This window comes from Nipponia nippon, unplaced genomic scaffold, assembly GCF_047370975.1.
Source record: "Nipponia nippon isolate SJK-2023a ecotype South Korea unplaced genomic scaffold, ASM4737097v1 scaffold_2, whole genome shotgun sequence".
Lineage (NCBI taxonomy): Eukaryota > Metazoa > Chordata > Aves > Pelecaniformes > Threskiornithidae > Nipponia > Nipponia nippon.
In genome coordinates this window covers 66932540-66950899 of record NW_028262336.1, presented here as the reverse complement: position 1 = coordinate 66950899, position 18360 = coordinate 66932540, and the positions used below count along the sequence as shown (strand labels likewise).

The window sequence follows — 18360 nt, the reverse complement described above, 5'->3', positions numbered from 1 at the left end:
TCTTCCGCTACCGCCTCTTCTGCTGCCGCAGGACAGCAGGACTGCTGCAGCTCTCAGCGCTGCCCAGCGTGGGAAACTTCCCCTGCCCTTCCTCTCTTTGTATCCCTGTAGGAACTCTGCAACACTGCTCCATCCCCAGCTCGCCTGCTCCCAAACCAAGGCATCCTCCCGGGAGCATCAAGAAATTCATTTTAGCTGTTGCTTTACATGAAGCCCTACTTGAGAGTTAGAGGCAAATAACAAGAAAATTTGCTTATTAGAATGCCAGAGAAGGTGGGGGTTTTGTCACAAAGAACCCTAGGAAGCACAATTGAAAAGAATTTCACCAGGGTAGTAACCACCCTGAAGAAATTACACCAGGATGTGAAGGTGCCGGTGGGAAGCAGCAGCGTGTGTCCCATCCAGCGGCACCAGCAAGGGCGGAGTGGTCCAGCTGCCTTTTACCCTCCGCTGCTCGTGGCCCACGAGCCCAGGAGGCCCAGGGATGGGAAGGACGTGCTGCACTGGCTATGCCGGCATGGGATGGGAAGGTGGGGAGTTCGGTGCTGGTGAAAGAATCCTTTCGGGGGTTTTTCTGTTGTTGTATGTATTGTCTCAAAAAGCAGTCTCTGTAAAAAGGCAGTCTCAGAATTCTTATGAAGTAATTATTTGATGCTTTAAAAATTATACATCTCAGCTCTTGGCTGAGGCATGCTCTGTCACAGACTTCTGTTTTTTGCAACATTAGCCATAAAGGAAGATACCCAGCAAACCCACGCAGCGTGTCTACATCATGTGGCCTTCACTGGTCCTCTACATTTAAATGTAATTTAATTATTAGCTTCCATGGGGCCTGAGAAGAGGTACAGACCTTGAAATCTGCCTCTCTCTTAGCAGGTGGCTGAACACACACGCACAGAAGTGCTTTTTACAATAAAGCGCTAAGTTCTCTCTTTGAATTTGAAATACAGTGTCTTCCAAGGTATTTTTAGGTGAAAAGATGTGAAAAGCAAGTGAATGGAAACCAAATGTACACATTGTTTTAAAAACCTTGCCTTGCACAATCACTAATTTAGTCACCTAAATTTTACCATCTGAACCAACACATGCAAACTTTGTTACTGAAAGAAAATCCTTTAGGAATCAGTTTATAGCCATGCACGTAAGGCGGCAGTGCTTTTTATAACTACAAGTGGCTTTATTTGAAGCAGCACAAGAAGCGCAGATGCAGCAAGCTCTGCAAATACTAAAAAAAAAAAAAAAAAAAAAATCCCCAACCCAAATGCTACAACAAATCTAAGTTAGTGTCTCATGTTAGTACGATGGCAACAGCACGGGTGCCCCCGGGCCCTACATCAGCAAACCGAATCGCCCAAGAGCAGGGCCCGGACGCAGCTGTGGGAGCGCAAGCAAGCGGTGACGTGCACGCCAGGAACGCCTTGTCCCGGGTGAGGTCCAGCTTTCGTTAACGGTCTTGTTTGTCTCCAGAAGGTGCTGAGGAGTTCTGCTGGTCGGGCCAACAATTTGCAAAAAGACCGGGCGATTTTCCTATCGATGCCGCTCTCAATTTGAATACGCTGCAGGTATCTTGTATGTAGATAGTGACCCACATAGGGTGTAAAGTTTATTTAAAGCACTGACTTCTCTGTAGTCTGCTGCAGTTTGCCTAAAATGTTCGAAGGAGAGTATAATTTCCATGAGAGTCAGACAACCAGTATTTTTAACCCATTTTTGGAGTTCAAGGCCGATACAACCTTTATACACACAATATCCAGTATGCGTTCCTGTAATTCGTTCAAGGACAACTTATCGGGCTGTTCACATTTGCTTCCATCTACTGATAAAATCAACAAATTCCACAGTTGCGCTGAGAAAGATTACGGAGAAATGTGATTTACAAACTATTAAAGACTTGCTCAAATTGCCAATAAAAAATAACGTCTAAACAAAATATTCAGATACAATGTAATATGTTTATTTTTTTTAAAATCCAATTTGTAAAGGTCCCTTTTTAAACAAAACAAGAACAAAAAAATCAACACAATTCAGAGGGCTTATCTCATTTACCATATTCCTCCCCACTCTTCACTTATCATAACACAAAGCAGCAACTTATATTATTAGTGCGCATATAGTGCACTTATATGAATTTTGATTTGTGTATTAAGCTTTAAATACAATGTATTTTCCGTGAGCATAGCCCAAAGAGTACACAACGTTACACTTTCAAAGCATGTGTTAAAAAAAAGGACAAAAAAAGTATATCCAAGACAGTCAAACTCAAATATTTTGACTTGGCAAATTCTATAACAAGTAACAGCAATTTTAAACTGCGTACAAAGCAGAACAGTGCCAACATGCCTCCGGTCTGCGAGCTATGGTAAAATATCAAGCGTACGTATAAAGGAGAGAAGCCAAAGAAAACTGCCACGAATTCAGAGCTAACCTGAGGCACACCCAACCGCGGCCGAGCAGAGGCAGCCCACTTGCCCGCTCGGAAATGCAAAGAGCCCAGCAACAACGAAAAGCACTTCTACGCTACAGAAAGTGAAACGGTAACTTCTTCCAATTTCTGTCTCTGCGTTTTTAAACAACTTGCTCAAAAAATTTAAAGAAGAACATCTAATTCTACCAAACAAATGTACAAACTCTAAAGTCAGAGAAGCTCCAGAAGATTGCCACTTTCAACCTTGCATAGTGATAGCTGGCATTGATATTGCTACCATAGCTTCAGCAGAAGATATGGAAAAGGAAAAACCGTTACTGCTAAGTGATGCACGTACGTAACATTTTCTTCACAAAATTCAGTTAAACGTTGTTTTAATAAAAGGGAAAACAGCTCTAAAAAGGGAAAGATAGTGTTCACAAGCTTAGAAATAAAAAAATACAAAACCAGAACATTCCATAATAAAAAAATGAATAACCATTCCATCATAACAGCACCTATTTTATCACTAAATAAGCCCCATACATGCAACAAACTACAACTATTGTATAAGGCTGTCAAATTAAAGGTTTACTTTTCATATAAACAAAGTGTAAAAATAGCAATAAGTTGCAATCTTCAAATTTAATGCTATGTGAGGACTTTGTCCCCCCGGTTTCATTTGGTAGCAATTGCAATCTGCGTTTGATATACAAAGGTCACCCATCTAGGAACCGTGATACAAATACATTGTGCCTAGGACAGTGTTGTCGTATCTCTGTTCAACCTTGACAGAATTGGAATGCTCCACAACACTACTGAGTTCGGGGATGCTTTCGGCAGTATCCCCAAACCCATGGTAGTGTCCATAGTGCAAAGTATCTCCAGGGTCTTCCACCCACGAGGGCCGGTTCGAAACACAGCTACTCGGGCTTCCGTTCAGGTGCAGAGACCCACACATATCGGTGGAGTTATTCATGGCTTTTTCTGCTTCCTCGGTGCCGTTACTGGTATGAATTCGATGCCTACTGGGAGAAGTTATTCCGGGAATTATTCCGTTAGGTGTTAATGCTAAAGACTCCTCACGCCTGGCATCCGTCCCACCGAGCTGCTGTGTGGCGGTGAAATCCAAATGTCCATTGATGGCACATCCATTTGTCAGTGCATTCAATATGGAGCTACTGCTACTCATATCTGCATTAAGAAATACACCTGTCACCAACAATTAAGAATAAATCGAAATACATCAAAATGTCTCCACTATACTCCACTTATTTAAAAAAAATGTTGCCATACACAGCTTTGAAAATAAATCTACCCTTTCTTTATCTGTAACAATATTGATAGTTCAAAGAAAGGAGAGCTGACCAGCAAGCTTGTGGCATGGATTCTTGTGTTGAAAATGCAACTCTCTATCTACATTCAGTGTGTAAACATGCCTGTATTAATCTTTGCTATGACAATGTGAATTTCTCAGAATTTTTTTCATTTCACTGCATGAAGTAAGTGTAGCAGGCAACATTCTGGGCGGTGGTTTGAAAGGTGAAATAGAAGGCATCGTTCCACCTCAACTGTAATGCCCTCTCGGGATGGAAGATTATGTACGTACAAGAACCGTGGCTCTTTTTTTTCCTTTTAGTGGTAACACTCACAGTACAGTGTACGCTGAAATAGGTCAAGTAAAGCAATGTTATGTTGGGGTGCTAATATAAAATGTTTCCAAGTTCCTTTATTCAGAAAGTACTTCAATTTATCTAGCAGCTTGCTAGATAACATACTAGGCAGGTTTGTATTTAATGGTAAGTTTATAACATCTGTACAATCCACATGCAAAATGCGGTACAATAGCAACAGCAGAGTGCACAGAAGACTAAAAAAGATTAGTAGTAGGAAACAAAATTCTAAAAATGTGCATGCAAAAACCACTGACAACTGTTTTAAAGCAATTTCTCCCCTGAATGTAGCAATTAGTACAACAGTTTTTACTTCCATAAACAGATTTCATCAGTATGTCTGAAACGTATGTTTTTGCAGTGGTACTCAAAGTACTAGCACAAAAAATCGGGTGATACATTCTGCCTTAAAAACGTCTGCTGGTAAAGGACATCTAAAATTTCCATCTATGTTGGTAAAGACGAGCAAGGCAAACGTAGAAACTACAGACCTATATGGTAACGTCTAAAGATTTTACATTCCGTTATTATCCCTGGACATATGCACGTATGTTTATGCATATATGAATGCATAAACCAACGTGCAAAATAGGACTGCATTTACCGCATATTTCCAATTCAAGCCAGTAAGTCTGTTGGTAACTTCCCACATTTGTAAAACACTGGGTTCCTGTTCAAGTGACACATGATGAGTACCACTGTTTGACAAGGAAGGATCTGAAGTTTTGGTTCTCTGTTAGTCCTTCGCACGGATACTATTTGAAATACGGGTTACGATACTGATACTTCACACAGAGCAACACATAATGCCAACAAATGTGTTCCATTTGTAACTCACTGGAGGCACTAACTGGAGTTTCCTGTTTAGTCCCTATGAGAGTTAAAATAACCACATCAGCTGAACTCACTAACCACAAATTCTTACTGAAAGTGGGAAAAAAAAACCCAAACCCAAACCCATCAAGACATCAAAGCTAATATTTCAGTGATGAAAACGCACAGAAGGAATTTCATTATTAACTGAAAAGTGCAAGATTTTTAACTGTTTAAAAATAAATCCTGATAGGCTGGCTTTGCCAAATCAAATTTAATAAAAATGGCGCTACTGTTAGTTAATATGCAAAAGTAGGTAATGAATAGTTCTAGTGATAATTATAGAATGTTGTTATTTGCTAAAAATTAGCACCTATAGTAATAGAGTATATTTGTGAAAAACAATAATTTTTCCATAAATAAGAACACTTAGTAATTACCACTGGAATATATCATAGTCTACTTTTTAAGTACTGATTTTATATATATATATATGTATATATATTTATTCCTAATATATTAAAATATCTATTAATTATAATTCCCTTTGGTGAATCTGATCTGTGGTACAAAGCATAAACATATTTATCACAGAACAAATTAAAGTAAGAAATCAATTTCTGACTATAATAATGCACTGTCATAGCAACTCCATGCCTTTACCTACAAAGTGCATGGAAAAAGCTGACCCAAGACAGTTTTAATCAAAACGCTAGATGCATCCTGGGCTTACCAAAAGCATCTTGATTAAGCAGCCCTTAAAAACCTGAAGAGCATTAATACTCGCTAATACTAGTAACATTTTGACTGTTTCATGAAGATCGGTACAAAACTGTTACGTTAGTTCCAAAAGGTACCAAAAAGGTACGTTAGTTCCAAATACTAGTTTAAGACCTGTGACGTCCAGTCTTTTATTTACATAAAAAAAGGAGCCTGCGCTTATATCATTGTGCCTGAACAAATTCTGAAGACACTGAATATGTCTAGACTATTCTTTATAGTATTTGTTGAACTATTTTGAATGGAGTTTAGTTGTAACATACATTATTTTCAAAGCTATATAAGCACTAGGATATGTTTCCCTATCTAGTCTTTTTATTAGCAATTAAATCCACTTAATGGAAATGAATAGTTTAAATTATTTCTGGATTTCCTTTAACCTGAAATTATAGCAACCAAAAGCAAGGCACAACGTAATACAAGCCTCAGGTTAAAAGTGAAACAGCCATTGCGGATTTCTGTTTATCTGAAATAATAATAAGCTACTAATAAACCTTCTCTTTCACCATTACAATATATTGCACGGAACAGCTCATTTTAGATACCTACTAAACCCCCAGTATAATGGGTGTTACAGCAATACAATAGTTTTCAAGACTCCAGACAAAAATTTGCAAAAATAAAGGACTAAGTTTTATACTTAAATTAAAAATAAAATGCATATTGATTCTTGCAACGACAAGGAGTTTGCATTGCAGAAACAGTGTATATTTCAATTTCTTTTGGTCCAACAGAAGTACTCTCCTGTTGTTTGGTGTCTTCAACCATTTGAATGTTGTTGTAGTTAACAGGAAACTGTCCACTCCCACCTGATACAACAGCAAACTCTCTATCAATGTGCATATTGTCAGCATCGTCCTCAACTCCTCCGTTCATCATTGGTATTAAGCCATCAAAGCTGTAAGCTGATAAAAAAAAGTCACATTTAGTCATTGGTGCACACTTGAAAACTCACTCCAACAAACAGACAAGTACTTTGATTATTAGAAGCTTTTTACAAAGAAACGTACATTTTTCACGTCCGAAAGCTTCTGACATGTCTGAGATTCCAAATGCAAAGTAAGTAAATGCTAAGTACTTGCACATTCATTTTTATCCCTCAAAATGGAGAATTACCAGTGTACCTATCAGACCTAGCAGTGTACCTATCAAACAATTACTAGTCTGATGTACTAACAGATTGAATAAACAGCAATTTAACTTACTCGTATTTAGGCTTTACAGCTACTGTGCCTGACAGATAAAAAGCTGTCTCTCTCTCAAATGTCTGTTGTCAGTCGGGACTGCTCCCCCTTTCACTACCAAGCGCCAGTTCCCAGCATCCCACCCCCTATCCACACCAGACTGCTCCAGGGATCCCTTCAAGAGCTGAACAAACAGATCTCTCTTCTGAGAAAAGCCGGCAAGCGGTTAGACTGCTGTGGGAAATGCTTTAATAAGCAAGATGGGCTCGACTTCACTACCTGTTCTACCTACCACCCACGGCACTGCTCCAGTACTCTCCCAGCAGACCCCGCACTGCTCTCACACCGACATTAACACACCTTTCTATATGCACTGCCCACACCTCTGCACATTATGTCGGAAAGGGCTACCTTAGTAAACTGCAAGTCAGCTCTCGTTACCTTGGGCACAACAGAAATTTTCGTAAACTACTCGTTTTTAAAGAACCTTAAGCAATAGCTAAAGTGTTTCAGGGCCAAAGAGATCACACAGGGCTTAAAGGAGACCAGGGCCCTCGGATCAGTGGGCTTCAAATGACCCTAAACCAGAAAGGCAAGGCATTTTTTGTAGTTAGCTAGAGGAATATGGCAGTGCAGCTTCCTGCTGGCCAATTCAAGGGTACACCTTGCAACGCCTCCATCCTCACCTCTCAAAGAACACCTAAAAGCAGCCGTGCCGAGGCTCGCGACACCGGCGTAGTCACGTCACCGGTTGCGTACAGCGAGTCAGTGCTGTCTGTAGCATGTACAGCACGGTGCAAAGCCAACCTGCCAAGGGCCGTGAACCGGAGGGGCGAGGATCAGGACTGCCGAGGACACGCTCGTGTGACCAGCTGGCCTGGTGTGCATCACCATTATATTTGACCCTGTGCACCACCCTCCACCAACCAGCCCAGGAAGCAGGGTGAAATCGCTGGAATTGATTTCAGAAAAACGGACATAAAATCCAGCTAATGTTTCTAAGTCAAAACTATTTGCTGTACATTCTGCAAGTGGCCACTGATTTACTTGTGTGAAGTTCAGCTTCAGCCTTTGGAACTCATTTTTGTATTACATTTGAAGAGAGTAATTAGTTTGTATCACAGTATACCGTGCATCGGTTTTGCTTCATTTTGAGGCGGAAGGTTTTTTTAATACTATGCACCTGGTAGCAGATAGATGTGTGTGCATACGAACAAAATTACACGTAACTCCCACCCACTGCCCAGTTCAGCTATTCCAGGACAGCGGGCAAAGCACAGCTGAAGTATTTCTCTTCTTCCAACTCTACCGCTTACAGGTTCTTGTAAGGGGCACAGACGGTGCCCCCTCACAACAAGGAGGCTTTTTCAAAGCAGCGATTGTTCTAATTTGGGGTATGGCCATCAAAACCTGACTCTTCCCTGCCAACACAGGTTGCCTGGGAATCTCCTGTGCAAATAGTCTTTAAAGGACAACAGACCGGTGTGGTTTTGGTAAGGGCAGAATTACCACAGAATTGGGCCGGTTTTGTAAAAAGGCTAGCTAAGCCCATAGATGTACTGATGACTTCTCATTGCTCAGCTCTGTTTACAAAGCGCCTGAAGAACAGTGATTCATTCTCACTCCAACTGACATTTTACGTTGACACGATATTACTGATGCTGATGTCTTTGAAGGCAGACACGTCAGATTACAAACTTCAGCTTCCGCAGTCGGGATGCATCTCTTCATTACTATAAAAACCTTCAAGCAAACGCAGCAAGGCTTTTGGCTTTGTTTGCAAAGGTCTTAAAAAGTCAAACTGGTAAAAATTTCAAAAATTGCCTACTCTGCTTCTCTAACATCTCTGCAATTGCTTAGGGGATCTCGTTCACATACTGTATATTTGTTTGCTCGATCTAACATATCCACTGGACCAACTATTTATGCTGAAAGGTAATGCAGATCCTGTTATTTCATGACAACATGCAGAATAAAAATAGCTAGCCCAGTGTCACTCCCACAGATTGGGGGGAAACGCTACCAATTGACTAGATTGGAGCCATTTTCTGAAGCTAAGAGAGACTGCTGGTTATGAACGTTCAGAAGGAGCAGCTCTTCAAAACAAAAGTTATGGATCTTCGACTTCACGCAGCGCCTCCCGGTAACAAAACATGAATGCATTGGAGACATCTTTCCGTAGCTACTATGGGCATCCGTATACCACATAAGTTTTCTCATTCTGTGTAGCTACTTAAGGACTTTACTCCTGAAAAGCAGTCTTGCATTTAATTGCATAGGCACTCTACTCCATCATGAAATTATTTATAGTTTAGACCAACGACATGAAGTAACATATCCCATTTATGACCGGCTACAGAAGTATGCCGTTCAGGCCTCTGATCCTGGCATAGCTGAAATGGTGGCTGGATAGCAAGTACTAAAGCAAATACTACAGTGTCAATACTGATGTAATCTATGTTGTTCGTGTCACCTTTAGAAACATTGTTTTGGTTTCAATTCCCCTCGTTACCTGGGATTAAGCACTGTTTGAGCCCATTTTATTTGGCTCACTGAAAGTCACATCTGTTAGAACAATATAAACTTTAACTGAAGAAAGCGTCTTCAATGAAGACCTACAAAGTCCCTTTCCTGATGCTAGACACAGGAAAAAGAAATGAGGTTTGAGTGCAGAATGCTGCATTCTTTTTAATAAGAATTTAATGGGATGACCAACAGAGAGGAAGCAGAGGATATTCTCTATCGTGTTAGTCAAGGTGTCTGTAAGATGTAAGAAAGATTTCTTCATAGAGCCACCAAAAAATATCTTCCAGGTTGTACTATTGCATCATAGCTGGCAGAGGAAGAAGCAGTATCCTCAATGCACAAGGCTGAATAGGAATCCTTAAGGTTCATTCTAGTCTTACGTCCTTCCTGTAAGGTACCAGTTCCTCTTGGAACATGATCCTGGAAACTTAAGGTATGTTAACTTAATGTCACAGACATAATCCCTCTCAATTTGAGAAAACTTTTTGCATTAAATTTCTTTCATCCCTCTTATCCAGCAAACAGTTTTTGAATTGCGAATGAATCCTGAAGTGGAAAATCACCATCAGAACATCCAGGCATCTTTGTGAATTAACACAACATTATCTGGCTCTCCTGAAGGAAAAGAAATTGAGGAAGGAGTAGAAGCTAATTTCAGCTCCTGCTCTTCCACATATTATTCTTGGCATCATGTAACTTTAGCACTCTCTGGAAATAGAAATTTCTGAACACGCCAAGCTGACAGGGAGAATCGGGATCTTGTGGTATGGAATAATTGTATTCATCTGCTTCTTGTATTAACATGTAACTTAGATATGTACGTGAGTTTGTCAATAATACTCAACATCCACTCTGCAAGGCTTTAAAATGTTTATTTTCCTTTCTCGGCAACAGAATCACCCCATCCCTTTTACCTCTGGGGTCTCACCTTCCGTTCTAGCCTTCTTTACTCCAGCAGACTCCGTATCTTCAAAGGATCTCTTTCGACTCGTCCCACCACTGAATGGATTGGGACCTGCATTCTGATGAACCCCATTTAAGGTGCCATTGCTATAGAAACGATTCAGGTGACAGTTCTGGAGGTTCAAGAGAAACTGGGCACATTCTTGGAAGCCCTGGGTATGTGCAAGGTCTGCTGCTGTCAGGCCACTGGCATTTCTCAAGCTGTACAATACAAAGAAACTGAATTACACTCATTCATCAAGCTAGCTTGCTGCTGCTGCTGCCCTTACTGACTATCTATCTGCTGGTGATGAGAGAAAACATACACTTAGCAAATTTCCATTAAGAAATTAGTTATCAATCTTAGTTTTATAACTAACTTAACTTTTCGCACATATATCTGGCTTCTAAGCAAAATTTGGGAGACAATACACTTTTAAATAAAATCAATATACTATGTGCCTTAAAAAAAACCCATCTTCCTATTTAAACTTCTCAAAATGCTTTATTCTAAAATAGTCTGAAGTATCTGATCTTTACATAAACTTCAGACTAATTTAAGCCTTGAATTTTACCATCTTCTGAAGTTTATTCTGCAATCTATTGCTTTAACTTGAGCAAAAGATCAAATACTCAAAACAAACTTAACATGACTTGGCAATTGTCCATGGCATTCTGGTTTCTAAGGTAACAACAACATCACTATTCTTCCTAACAATAAAATATATACATATATATAGAAAAAGATAGATAGATAAAGATGCTATACTTAGTTATGCTTTGCTTATACTTTTTTTTCTGGTTTGTTTCTCATTTCAAAGTGTGTGACATCATAAGTGCTGGGATTTGCTTTGTTATTTGAACCAAGACTTTTCCATGCACGAGAGAATGGCACTGGATTTTGAATATTCTAATGCATCAAGGAGATTATAAGTGACATCTGGTAGGACATGTAGAGACGTAGAGGTTTAATTTCAGAGAGCGCTGTTATCACACGCATTTACACAAACATACAGTATGTCTGTGCTTAGAAATATAGGGTAACTTCATAAGTAAGTGCATAAAAGTGGAGACAAGAGGGCTAGAAGTGACAAAAGTAGATTGTGAAGTGAGAGATGCCAATAAATCTTTCCTAAGTGTCTTCCTCCTTTCCAGACAGATCTAACTAGTCAGAAAACTGAATTTTTGTTTCTTGGCTTCAGTAGTTTAGACAAGTCCATTACTTAAAAATCCAGCCAACAGAATAAGAATTCAGAAGATTAACTGACCTGATTCTGTTGAAACTCATACGAAGTGGAAAACAACTCACTCCAGCTCATGCAAAGAAAACAAAGAACAAAGCCCAGCTTTGCTTTCTAGATCATTGCAACTTATTTGCTATAAAAATGACACTAAAAAAATCCTTAGAAACTATTACAGAAAAACTAATTCCATAAATGGATACGACTGGGTTACATAAAATTTGGAAGAACAAGACACAATACTACAGAATGAAAAAAAACATTAGGCTAGATGAGAGTAATTTCATTCCGTACTACAATATTCTAAGTCAACATTTACTTGGACTACTAGTGAAAATCCAGAGAACAGCAGCTAAGAGTGGTCTACGAAGTGAGACTTCAGAAGACTGAAAAACCTACTTAGTCAAAAGAAATGAAACCTCAAGGTAGAGGTATTAGTTTCGAATACCTAAAAGATAGCTGCAAAGAGAATAATCTGTTCTGTGCATCCAGCGCAGGCAGTATATGATGGGATTAACACTAACAAAGGGTATTTGAAGTTAGGCATTAGGAGAAAGCTTCAGAGTATAAAGGTTGCTGACTCTCCAGAGGGTTCTCTTCCCCTCCTCATTTTAAGAGCAGATGATGATTTCAGAAATTCTGCAAAATACAGTCAATCCTTTCCCGTGCTGAAGCAGACGGCCTGTTGAGGTCCCTGCTAGCCAACATTCAATGCTCTTTTGGTAGTTCTCATTTACTCGTGTAGCAACATACAGATGTAACACAATGCAGCTACAATTTAAGAAACAGAAATTTCGACATATCCGTTTTGGACAAAGAGAATAGCTCAGTTCTCTGAAATCCGTTTTAAATTTGCAAGCCCCAGAAGGACAGTAAAGGAAATCTAAACAAGAGCAAATTGAAGTTATGCAAAGATTAAAACCGACCAAAACAATATGGTGTTGACTGACCACCTAATTTAATAAAGCTTCAAAGAGTAAGTAATTCTATTACTTAGCAAATGTTATTGAACAATCTCTCTGCTTTGAAAAACGGACTGTAAGACAGGCTACAGTTAAGTCACCATTTCCCAAAGGAATGTTGATGCAAGTTGCCAGAGGCACTTGGGGATGTATAAACTAAGATGCAAGTGTGTAAGGCTACATGACCAAACTCTAGGAAAGAAAAGCTATGTTTCCCAGAAACAAAATAAATGAACTTTAAGTTAGTGTTTGTCAGATTTTAAAATGTAATGACTTTGATATTTTTAGATCTGTCCCCTTCCCACCTGTGCTGGTTTTGGGTGGGATAGAGTTAATTTTCTTCCTAGTAGCTGGTATAGTGCTGTGTTTTGGATTTAGGATGAAAATAATGTTGGTAACACGCTGATGTTTTAGTTGTTGCTAAGCAGTGTTTATACTGGTCAAGGACTTCTCAGCTTCCCCTGCTCGGCCCGGTGCACAAGAAGCTGGGAGGGGGCGCAGCCAGGACAGCTGACGCAGGCTGGCCAAGGGGCTATGCCGTACCGTATGGCGTCAGGCTCGGTGTATAAACTGGGGAAGTTGGCCCAGGAGCAGTGATCACTGCTCAGGGATGGGTTGGGCTTCGGTCAGCAGGTGGTGAGCAACTGCATTGAGCATCGCTTGTTTTGATTATTCTTTTATCATTATTATTTTCTCTTCCTTTGCGGTCCTATTAAATTGTCTTTATCTCAACCCACGGGTTTTGCTTTTTCTTTTCACGATTCTCTCCTCAACCCCACCGGGGTGGGGAGGGTGAGCAAGCTGCTGTGTGGTGCTTAATTGCCGACTGGGGTTAAACCACACCACCACCTCTTCCTGAACAGCTTCCTCTTAACAGGTAGACAAAGATGTACTTGTTCTACAGGAGTATTTTGGAAGTACTGTGTAAGTTTTCAAGGGACTCAAGCACATTGGATAGAACCTGCTTGCTTCTGAGAGTTTAGAAATCTCTCTTAAAAATCTGAGTCTGAATTTAGCCTATCAATTTCAAGAGAACTTCCCTCCGTTCAGAAGTTAGTAATTAAAAAAAAAGAGGGGAAAAAAGTTAAATCAAATTGAAGGAGATTACAGGATCTAGATGACTTTAGAAACTGGCTGGCCAACTGCTGTGAAAGAGACCACAACTGTTAAGTTCTCTCTGCTCCCTCTCAGTGGGAATGCTAATTTTCTTTAGCTGATTTTTCTAGCCTTCTCTAGGAGGAAAATCTGTCAGTGGGAACACAAAATGCGGCAAGGGCTAGCCGTGTTATACTAGCTCATCATAACAAAATTTAAGTAAATCCAAGAAAAAACGGCTAACTCAATTAGCCACATGCACAAAGTAGGAAAGAAAATGCTCTTAACAGGTATGACAGAGTTTTACCAGACTGGAATAGTTTTACAGATTTCTAAAACGTGTAGAAGTACTGCCATCACTGTGAGGATTCCGAGCGCATAACAGAAAAATACAGTCTTATACAGTCCTTCTAGAAGCCCTGGAGTACTTGAATGAATTAAAAAGCTAGGATGAGTACTAGACCATTCTTTAAAAGTGCCAATCTAGACTTGGAGTGGTACTACCCTGTTACAGCAGCAGTTACAAGGAACTGGGAACATATCTATTACTCAGTCTGCAGTGTCTGGTCTACCTCGAATGCTGCCAATGTCTGAAAATGAAGCAGCTACCTCAAGTTAGCCCATGAGCTAAGAATATAAAAGCCATTCCTGTAAACAGACTCCATTATAGGAATGAAAACAGAAACGGTTCATTCACTGCCCCAACTACACGTAAGACTAAGAGGAGTTCAATCTCTCATGTGTAATTCCTATGTCAGTCCTTGGTTATTAACTGCAATTGTACGTAAACTGGCTATCAAATGAAAAGAGGGAGTAGTTACTGAAGATTCATTTGGCTATTAAGTAGACTATATATGACATGGACTGCATGGTTGAAAAAAATATAAATCAACAAGCAGGAAACTCAAAGAGGTAATCACTATTATTTAAGTAAATTTTCAACTATTCAGTTATTAGAGATGTCCCTTGAAAGGTATTTCTCTTCATTTCGCATATCTGCCTACATAAAGAAAAGGGATTTGACTAGGTAAAGGATATTATAACTGAAACTAACCTCAAGACCCAGGCTGTGAAAGAAAAGTAGTGAAAAAAAAATGTAAACTGTTGGACAACATGGACAGAAATACCTCAAAACTTCATGTCTCTTGAAAAAACCTTCTCATCCGCCCATCTTCTGTTTTTTTATAAGTTAAAAATCCCTTCAGTACTAGTTTTGATCTTTTACCCTAAACACCTTGAAATAGCAGAAGCTGCAAAGCTCAGAACACACTGTTCGATATTAAATCTTCAGGCAAGCTGCCCTTTTGTTACTGCTGATCATACAGCAAATACGACAGCTCTATTTCTGTAACTGCATTACTCAGAATTTAAAAATGAGTAAGGAAATTTCCTGCAGGTTTTGTGGGTGTGTTTTTTTTTGTTTGGGGTTTTGGTTTTTTTTTCCCCCAACAAAGATGCCAAACTTGAGGACAAGCTTCTGTTTCTTTTCAGGGTTCTTCTCTAAGCTAGGCTACCTAGCTGAAACAAGAACTAGGCAAATAACAAGCTACACAGACTGGTATTTTTCAAAGATGATCTTATGAAGGAACAAGCTACCAGCAAGGAAGGTGTGGAAAGATGGAAGAAAGTCATATTAAAGAAAAGAAAAATCAGGCTAAGCCTTGAAAAGTTACATGTATTTTATGATTACTCAGTCCTTTATTAAATAGTATTCATTGACTTGGTGCAGTGTTTTCTAAAGGTTGGCCTAGTTACTGTCAAATCAGACAGCTGTGCTCCAAAAACTTAATTCTCTCTCTCTCTCTCCAGTAAAAAAAAAAAGTAAAAAAACTCAAGACATTGCTGACGGAGGTCAGTCCAGCTACAGGAACAGGTGGAAAAACTGGAGGAAGGACACTGAAAACTAAAGCTCTAAAAATATAATTCCCTTTTTGGCACCTACTGCAGACAGTAACATTCATGAAGGCTTGAACTGACAAATGGGAGAAAAATTCCTTACTTAACCTTGCCCAGGATTAAATGCAGTTTTGGTTAAGTGGTCAGAAAGTCAATTCACTCTACACTTCGAAAACACATACCTTGCATCATTTCCAAAGCAATTCAAGTATTTGAAAAACAGATGAGTCCTGTTAAGATTCTTTCACTTAGCAGTATTTTGTTGCTTTATAGTTTATTCATTATTTCCATGTAATTCTTATTACTAGAAACAAATTAGAATCATGAAGCATGGTATTATTTACCCTCAGCCTTCTTGTAGGCGAAAATCCAGGAGCTAGGAATGATAAAGATATATTGTTTTCCTCGAAGTACAGAAGCATGAGATGTTAACTCCAAAGCAAAAGAAGAAAGACAAATGTAATTGAAAAGATACATTTTCATATTATGAAGTTATTTTAAATAGAAAAAAAAAATCCATGAGAAAAGTTGAGGGAAGTCTGGATACAGATGAGTAGAAGTAGGTGATCTTGAAGTTCCTTGACAGATGACATTTAACACTTGAACTGTTCTGTAGTGACAGGTGTTTTATAAATAAACTCAAAACGTGCACTGTTATATTAAGAGTTAAAGCTCTGAATTTTGTATATGCATTTATTCATACACCTTCTACAGTGTTTAAAAACAACACTCTTATAAGACATTTTTCTTCTTCCATCGAGTGATGTCCACAGGCAGTCTTCAAAACTGACTAATCTTGGCATGAAGAGGACTTTTTTTTTTAAATTTTTTTTTTCCCTTTGGTTGACATCATCAGAACTCCCATTTTAAAGGCCCAGTTCATCTGGAGAGTCCTGGTATCAAATTAAAGCAGCTATAAAGAGGACACCGATGAAGCGTATGTTTATATTTCCTTCTTCTGAAATGATTTTAAAAATGCTGGCTGTCAGTGTAATTAAATTGTTGTTCAAAACCAAAAGAGATAAATATGTTAGCTGACCAATCAGGACTGGTATACAGAAACATGAATTAACTTTCAGTTTAGCTTCAGTTTAGGAGGTTGTTTTCATTATTTCAATCTAACCATGATTTGTTGTTTTGAGAAGCTCACTAAAGGAAGGAAAAAATCTGAGGCAAGCTCTCAAAAAATATGCAAGACATTTACACTATGATTAAGTTATAGAAAGTAAAAAACCCAAAACAAATAAAACAAAACTTAGAATTGTTTAAATATAACTACCTTCATGTAAGAAAGATTTACGTCAAGATAACTCACAAAATTTACTCTTAGAAGGATCTGTAGAAAGAAGAGATAAAGACTTGTGCTTCTTGCACTGAATTATAAATTACACTGAATTTAGTCAGAAAGAACTTGATTCTAAGTTGTTTCAATTGTTCATATTTTTTTATACTTATCGGAGGAAAAAAAGCAAGTACACTTCTATGTGGCTTTAACATAGAAATACATTTGAAATACACTAGCTTCCACTTATAATGTCACATACCTTGAAAAACAAATGTTTGCTACAAAAAGTCAACAGCAAATCTTTTTGAAAAAAACATTCATATATGTAAAAAAAATCCCCTAAATGTTTAATTTTAAATAGTGATTACATCTCCTACAGCTTACTGTGTTTTTGTTAATGCCATGCGACAATCTAAGAAAATAAACCACAGTTTTCGTATATCAATGTAATATCTGTTAAAAAATACTGATCTCAACTTATCTATTGTTAGTTTACAAATAAAAATGTAGATAAATGTAAATTAGGGTAAGCAAAGCATGCAAATCTATAGATTCTATATCTGAATTCCTAGATTAGCATTAAAACCAATCACCGCAACAAATACCTCAACAGTATGCCTTGTGTGCAGAAAGGAAGCGATACTGAACATTCAATGCCACAACTGTAAGGTTTTCGGAGAAGCACCTGTGGCAGTTTCAGCAGTTTCTATATGGAATGCTCCCCCTTTCTAGGATTACTTGAAAAAATCAAGTCAATTCGAATTACGTAGCTGTAAAACATTGACATGTGTAGTTTTTACAGTTTCAGAATCTTCTGTTTGATTTAAACGGGCAATGGTGCATAAACAGGAAACTTATATCATAAGGGATCACATATTTGCAGGCAACATTAAGATTAAAAGTTACATTAACATACATAAAGTGCTGTAGCACATTATTCAATATGTAAGCCATTATCATGTGACCACCTTAACAACAAGATACTAAGCCTTTTATGCCTTTAAAGCATTATTACTTTCATCCTGAAACCAATTTGTCAGTTCTTCACTGAAATTTATATAGAATGGATTAAAATTACCGGTCAACTCATGGCTTCAATTACTTTAAATTTAGTAGGCTGTATCTCAAAAGAATTAGTAACTATTCCTATAAAAAAAATTAGCAGATACAAGGATTAAAACAAAACAAAAGGAGAAAGAGAAAAAAAAGATCAGAACACTAAAACGCCCACAGTGAGAAAAAAAACGTTTCCTGTATAAACATCAGTATACTAGTCTAAAATTTCTAAAGCAAAATGATTTTAAAACACTAAACTTTAAGTGTTTTAACCCTTTGGTGTCCAAATACAAAAGTTGTAAAATAGTTTCAAACTTTTTTTTTCCAGATACCAAGAGAAAAATATTCTTAACTAAACAGATGTGTGTCACTGCTGGGGACAGCTATAAAAAATCATGCTAGAATTACATACTGGGCATCTACAAAAGCACAAGTTGGTGCCAAGTTTTTATTTCACAACAAAACCTGTGGCAGCTGATATTATTTCAGACTTTTAAAAACAA

General features: G+C 38.4%; 1 protein-coding gene across 6 annotated transcripts in view; it reads right to left on the bottom strand.

Annotated features, from left to right (window-relative positions):
• Nucleotides 1-1932: 1932 nt before the first annotated feature.
• Nucleotides 1933-18360, bottom strand: part of ANKRD10 (ankyrin repeat domain 10) — a 39374-nt gene continuing 22946 nt past the window's right edge. For 5 of the 6 annotated variants that reach the window (XM_087756107.1, XM_087756109.1, XM_087756110.1 and 2 more), the window contains 3 exons: nucleotides 10309-10544; nucleotides 6480-6575; nucleotides 1933-3616 (listed from right to left, as the gene is read on the bottom strand). In XM_087756107.1, the coding sequence (XP_087612233.1) occupies nucleotides 3132-3616; nucleotides 6480-6575; nucleotides 10309-10544 (817 nt within the window). In that variant the 3' untranslated portion in view covers nucleotides 1933-3131. The remainder of the gene's footprint in view (nucleotides 3617-6479; nucleotides 6576-10308; nucleotides 10545-18360) is intronic. The other variant, XM_087756108.1, reaches the window with a different exon arrangement.